At 30.5% G+C, this 6445-nt stretch overlaps 1 protein-coding gene across 2 annotated transcripts in view; it reads right to left on the bottom strand.

Annotated features, from left to right (window-relative positions):
- Positions 1–757: 757 nt before the first annotated feature.
- Positions 758–6445, bottom strand: part of LOC143232870 (BAI1-associated protein 3-like) — a 181077-nt gene continuing 175389 nt past the window's right edge. For both annotated transcript variants that reach the window (XM_076468859.1, XM_076468860.1), the window contains 4 exons: positions 5716–5754; positions 4982–5105; positions 3036–3229; positions 758–1425 (listed from right to left, as the gene is read on the bottom strand). In XM_076468859.1, coding sequence (XP_076324974.1) covers positions 1340–1425; positions 3036–3229; positions 4982–5105; positions 5716–5754 — 443 coding nt within the window. In that variant the 3' untranslated portion in view covers positions 758–1339. The remainder of the gene's footprint in view (positions 1426–3035; positions 3230–4981; positions 5106–5715; positions 5755–6445) is intronic.

The following is a 6445-nucleotide window of genomic DNA, read 5'->3' as shown; positions in this document are numbered from 1 at the left end:
GAGTTGAAGGTCGGTATTGTTTACTATCTATCCTACCTCTAGTCTATCAGTTCATTATCAGGAATGGCTAGTACAGATAACCTTTGAGTAGCAAATTATCAAAATAAAACAAAGAAACACTGTACTCAGTGATAATATCAGGAATATGTATTTAAATACATGTATGCAAATATATATATTTCATTAACGTATTATAAAATAAACGTTTAAATAAGAGAATTTGGTCATACTGACTAAAATATTCACCTGCATCCGGCAATATCTGATATTAAACGAACGTGGTTATTAATACAATGATCATTATTACGTTAAAATTTTGTTTTATTCGTCTTTAGGACAGTTTTACTTAGTATCAGTTCAAGTACAGCACTACAACAGTGTAATTTACAATACTTTTATTTACTTAAATACACAATAAACAATATTTCATGCATATCGCACCATATTTTGAAAATAACTACTTCTAATTTTACATACTTGTTTACATTATACAAAATATTTACTTTATGTTACTTCACAATGTTTATTAAAACGTAGAAAAAAAATTTTTCAGGTTTGAAAAGCAGTTTCTAAAAACAGAAACCAACGGATAATAATAATTATAAGAACCATTGAGTCATAATTGCTGAACGAAACTAATATCATTTAAGTAAAAGAAGGCTCTATCATATTTCAATAAACTGATTTGGTATAATTAGCAAAAATGAAAAAGAAAGAGAATAGTTTGATGATATCAATTAAAGTGATTTTTCACAACATAATAATAAATAACATGAAACAGACAATTAAAGTAGAAATAAATAATAATTAAATCTAAACATTTTTATCCTAAATGCCAAAGTTTAAGTGACATATGGAAATACTAATTACATTACCAGAACGTTAAACATGTATAAATTATTCGTAAAATGAATTTAGAATAAATCATATTATATGAGATATTGATACATTTATCGAGTATACATTAAGACTTTTCCAGCTGTGATATACAACTCATAATTTTTATTTAATGGGAGATTATTCAGATAATTTGAGAAAATGATTCCAGAAGTGCACGACAATTAATATAAACACGTGTTTTATGTTTAAAAGTAATATTATTAGCAAATATATTTGTTTTCAATTGTAATTTGTATTAGGTTACACTTAGTTCAAATCAGATCTCGAGGTACACATAGTGGAAACACATTTATGATCTCCAAGAGGCACGTTGAAAGACAGGTGGAGAAATGTGAGATTAGCAAAGAGAGAGGAATTTGCTTTCTCAGCTGACGTAACTGTTATACAGATATCCAAGGATAAGATTAGAGAATTACTGTTCCAAATCAATACAATATCATTAAGGTCGTTTACCACGTTGTTCCTTGGCAAATTCTTGAGCTGTTTTATCCCAGCTTCGAACCTCTAAGGCGTTAATTATTTCATCTGGAAAGAAATGTCTCATATTTACTATAAAGAAAGCAACGATGTTGCTCTTTTAAAATATATGAAATTTTAAAAAACAGGAATCTTTAAAACCATTTTTTAGGATTGCATTATTAATGAGCATATTCTGAAAATACTATTTTTAGAGCATTTTCAGTTACCAATATAATTCTGCACTTATATGCATTGCAAGCTGATCATTATAGTAATTCTAATTACAGTTGATTCCAACGCACTAAGAATAAAATAATGCACTTAAAATCCTTAAGACTTAGGATTTTTTTTGACAACCAAGTATACAAACATCATGAAATGTTTATTTCAAAACAGTCAAGCAAAAAGTAATATATATATATATATATATATGTTTCCTGTAGCAACCACTTTGCTATCAGATTATTCATGGTGAACAGAAATTAACAAATGTTTATCTCAGTGACTTAGCAATCACTTTACACTCATGGATTTCTTTTGCATGAGTTTAAATAACAAATTAAAGTATAATTTTTATGCATATTGTGCAGCACCCCAGTGACTCAGCGGTATGTCTGCGGACTTAAAACGCTAAAACCCGGGTTTCGATACCCGTGGTAGGTAGAGTACAGAAAGCCCATTGTGTAGCTTTGTGCTTAATTCAAAACAACAACAGCATATTGTGCAATAAATGAATCTGAAAGCATAAACCGGTTAAATCTAAACAAATCTAAAACACAACTTGACAAAGCTTGTAAATGTAGGACTTTTAAACATTATTAACAGATATAAAATGTAACATAATTCCATAGATAATGAGAACATCCCGTGGTAGAAATCGTTTCAAACTGCATATTGATATCCAGTATGATACCTGGAGCACGACCATCGAATATCTTTCCGTCATGTGCATGTGTTAAATGAGAATATTATATTGATTTGATTGATATATGTTTGTTTTTTTTTGAATTTCGTACAAACCTACACGAGGGCTATCTGTGTTAGCCGTCCCTAATTTAGCAGTGTAAGACTAGAGGGAAGGCAGCTAGTCATCACCACCCACCGCCAACTCTTGGGCTACTCTTTTACCAACGAATAGTTGGATGGACCGTCACATTATAACGCTCTCACGGCTGAAAGGGCGAGCATGTTTGTCGTGACGGAGATGCGAACCCGCGACCCTCAGATTACGAGTTGCACGCCTTAACACGCTTGGCCATGCCGGGCCTTGATTGATATATCAAACGGTTATTGTTTAATGAAAAGCTACACAGTGGGTTATCTGCATTCTGTCCACCACGGAGTTGAGCTGTGGATTATAGCATCGTAAATTAATAAATCTACTGCTGACCTACTCAGTAGTATATAAAAACATAGAAGTTATTAAGTGGTGTTTAGAATAAAGGATTTTCAGTGTACATTAAAAAAATGAAATTAAAATTCATAATAATGTGTGTGTTTTTTAGTTTACATGAAGATAAGCGTTGTGTATTTGATGATTATTAAGAGTAATTTTTACAGGATAATTTAGTTTGAAAACTTTATAACTTGATGGAGACGAGTGGCAGTCGCAAAAATCTATTAATTATTATTTCAACGCTCCATTAACGGTTGACGGTAAACAAAGATACACATACTTCTTTCTCTTGGTTGCATCAGACACAACTCTGTTGGCTTTAGGTCTTTCACATATTGTCCATTCACTCCAGGAATTACTTGTAATTGAAGATATGCCTCACCTTCGAAGTCGTTTCTTGTCATTACGTCATGATCCATAACAACGAAACACACGGCTACACCACCCCGCCTACAGCGGTCGGCAGCGATATTGCTGAATAAATTCATACATATTAAAAAAGTGCAAATTTTGTAAATAGATTGATTGAAAACATTATTGTTCAATATTCCAATTAAGTGTATTCGCGGAGGACTTAAAACTTCTTGTTGGCGAAATTGATGAAAGTCCCGAATTTATATCGCAATATTTTATCGTAAAGGGCTAAGAATAGCAAGAAAAACCGAGAAATGGTCCGAGATGACTCATAAAATTATAATGTAACACCATTAGAACGTTTTGAACTGTTTAAAAATTTATATGACTAAAATCTCTTCGTACTGCGGTTTGAATAGTAACCATTAGATCAGTTATACACAGATGTAAACAACTGCAGGAAATTTAAAATATTTGTTAAATATAGTGTTTGTACTTTACAATAACTCTCACGAAATGTTAAAGGAGTTTTAAGAGTTTGACCCCTTTTATTGATACTCTCGTATGATAGTGCATAACTCTTAGTAGACGTAAAATTATATGATAAATCTATGACATATTTCAGACTATGTAGATACAAACTAATACGATAAATCTATGACATATTTTAGGCTTGTTAGACATTTCGAATTGGTATGATAACTCTACGACACAGTTTAGGCTTTCTAGACAAAAACTGATATGATAAATTTATTATACATTAAAGACTGTTAGTTACTTGGAAATGATAGATTATTCTAAAACATAGTTCAGTCTTTCTTGACGCAAACTGATATGATTAGCTGTATGTAAATTCATACGCTCGATATTAAAACACATGACTTTTAGTATTAATTAGGCTTTTTATTGATATAACGTAAAACCCTTTATAGTAATAGAAGTTAAATTTTTAACAATGAATTTTACTCTAGTATCATATGACTTTATTTCCGTAAGTAAAACATGTGAAATAGACTGCTTTTCAGGTGTTTTCCATTCCTTTGATCTTTTTAAAAGTAATGTACTTCTAGTTACAATTCCTTTTATTCTTTTACGTGCATATTTGCGTACTTTCAAACAGTAACGAAATGTTAGTTACTATGCGCCTGCACTTTCCGTATTTTTTAATTATAATGCAAGCCAATGTTATAATAACAATCACCAAAGACTTATGTCGTACGCCTTTATAATTATTTATTTTGTTTTTGTACATAACAAGTCAGTTACTGTAATTGTACAAGAAAAAAACTTAAATCGTTTGACAAGCTCACGTGATGAACCGGGTTTAATTTAAAGACTCAAAAAACCTGAATTTATAACCCATTTAACGCTTTTGTTATATGGAAATAGTGTTTGTTTACCGCAGTTTTTCAGTCTTGACATCCAAATATAATTTATCACGCATTGTTTATATATATTATTTATTTACTTATTTTGACTATTATTAGCCTTTTTTGTTTTAGGACTGGATACTGACTCGTAAAAATAAACATGTGAACATAAAACATTTACATGTACACCTACTAAGTCACTTTCCTAATTTTGTCTGATAGCCGAAACGGATTTTCCACAATAATCTTCACAATGTGTATTTGTTTATTAATTTCTTTTCTAAAATATGTGGATAAAAGGTTGTAAGCCTGTTAAGATATTTTAGTACATGGGATTATGCTAAAAACTGCGTAATTGTGTTGATATTGTACATTATATTTCTTTACATGTTCTTATTCGCAAGGAAAAACGCCCATCAAAGAAGATTACCATCAAAACGATATAGATTTAATGCGACGACAAAAATAGCGAAAACATTTTTGCTTCCAGCTGAACACTTACAACTCAAAGCTTTCGTCAAAGATAGGATGTAATGTCTTCTTCTGAATCTTGGTCATCTGCCGTGGACAGTCAGGGAAAAGGTGTCGGGGAACCAGCTCAATTATAACAAAAGGATCACTGAACCCTAAAGTATTAAACGAAACTGTTTATGTGTGTACAAACTTCGATTACTGTTTTTAGCGAAAAAATCATGTTCAGAAACAAAAAAATGTAAGTGAATCCATAAAAATCAATTTTATAATACCGTTAAGTTCCTTATCGTACAGTCTGTAATGTTTAGAAATGCTTAAAACACGTTTTATATTATTATAGATTACATCAATCTTGTTTTTTACAGTAATTACTTTTTAACATGTCTTATATTAGAGGATATATATTGAAAAACACAACCGCAACCGTACTTGTGAATGTCAGAATTCGAAGAAGTATTTTTTGTCACTCGTTAATGGTTTTTAATTCATATGTTAACATTAAACAGTAACGTTTTACATTATTTCACTTTGATCTCTGTCCATTGAATCAACAGCATTATAGCTTAATAAGAGGTACCAGGAATCAAGAAAGTATAATAGCAGCAGTATTTGTGTATTAAAGGTATACATTATTTAGCTTACATTGATATACTTTAAGCTTCATTTTAAAAGCTTATAATTCATTCCATACAATTCCTTTTAAACAGAAAACGTTACTCCAACTTCCGTCAGTTACAAAATCATTGTAAGAAAGTAACTTACCATTAGGATCCAATGGCCTTAGGTCTCTTGCGTTCATTACTGAAATGAAAAACGCCTTCATGTTGATAACCATAAAATACTTTTCCTTCGACTCAATTTAGTGACACTTTAATAAACCTTCAGACGATGTAAATATAATATTTTTAATAAAGATAATCTATGTATTTGTAAAACATTTCCATATTTAATTCAGCATAAACCTTAAATACACAAACATATATATATACGCATATATTAATAGCATGAAAGCATTTAGAAAACAGTTTCTTTGGCATTTTATAGGTTACAATAAGGTAAAATACAAAGACAGTTTTAAATAATCCCAGAAATTGGTAAAACACCTTACATAAAATATATTAAAATATTTTTAAATAAAATTTTCTCACACATTTAAAAAACTGAATTAGAATAACAGACGGAAATATGTGTACAGTAAAATTTACTACCTTACATCTCTTATAACGAAGAGAGGTAAAGGTAATAGAGGTAAAGGTAAAATATGTAATAAATTGATAAAACATCAACTTATAAGTGACTGAGAACAGAAATTAAATAAGTTCCATGTCGTCACATCCGGTCATACTCTGTCTCTCGACTGTGTTTAGTTATAATAACTGTGGAGCGTAGTTACTATTGTAAAAGGCTCTCTTGTGAGACTGTCATTTCCACAGCACCACACTTTTTCTTGAGGTAGCTCCATATTCTATCTAGTGCACAAGAATGTTGATTT

The sequence above is a fragment of the Tachypleus tridentatus genome, chromosome 11 (genome assembly GCF_004210375.1).
Source record: "Tachypleus tridentatus isolate NWPU-2018 chromosome 11, ASM421037v1, whole genome shotgun sequence".
Lineage (NCBI taxonomy): Eukaryota > Metazoa > Arthropoda > Merostomata > Xiphosura > Limulidae > Tachypleus > Tachypleus tridentatus.
Note: the sequence above shows the minus strand (reverse complement) of the source record. Positions and strands in the feature narration are given on the sequence as shown.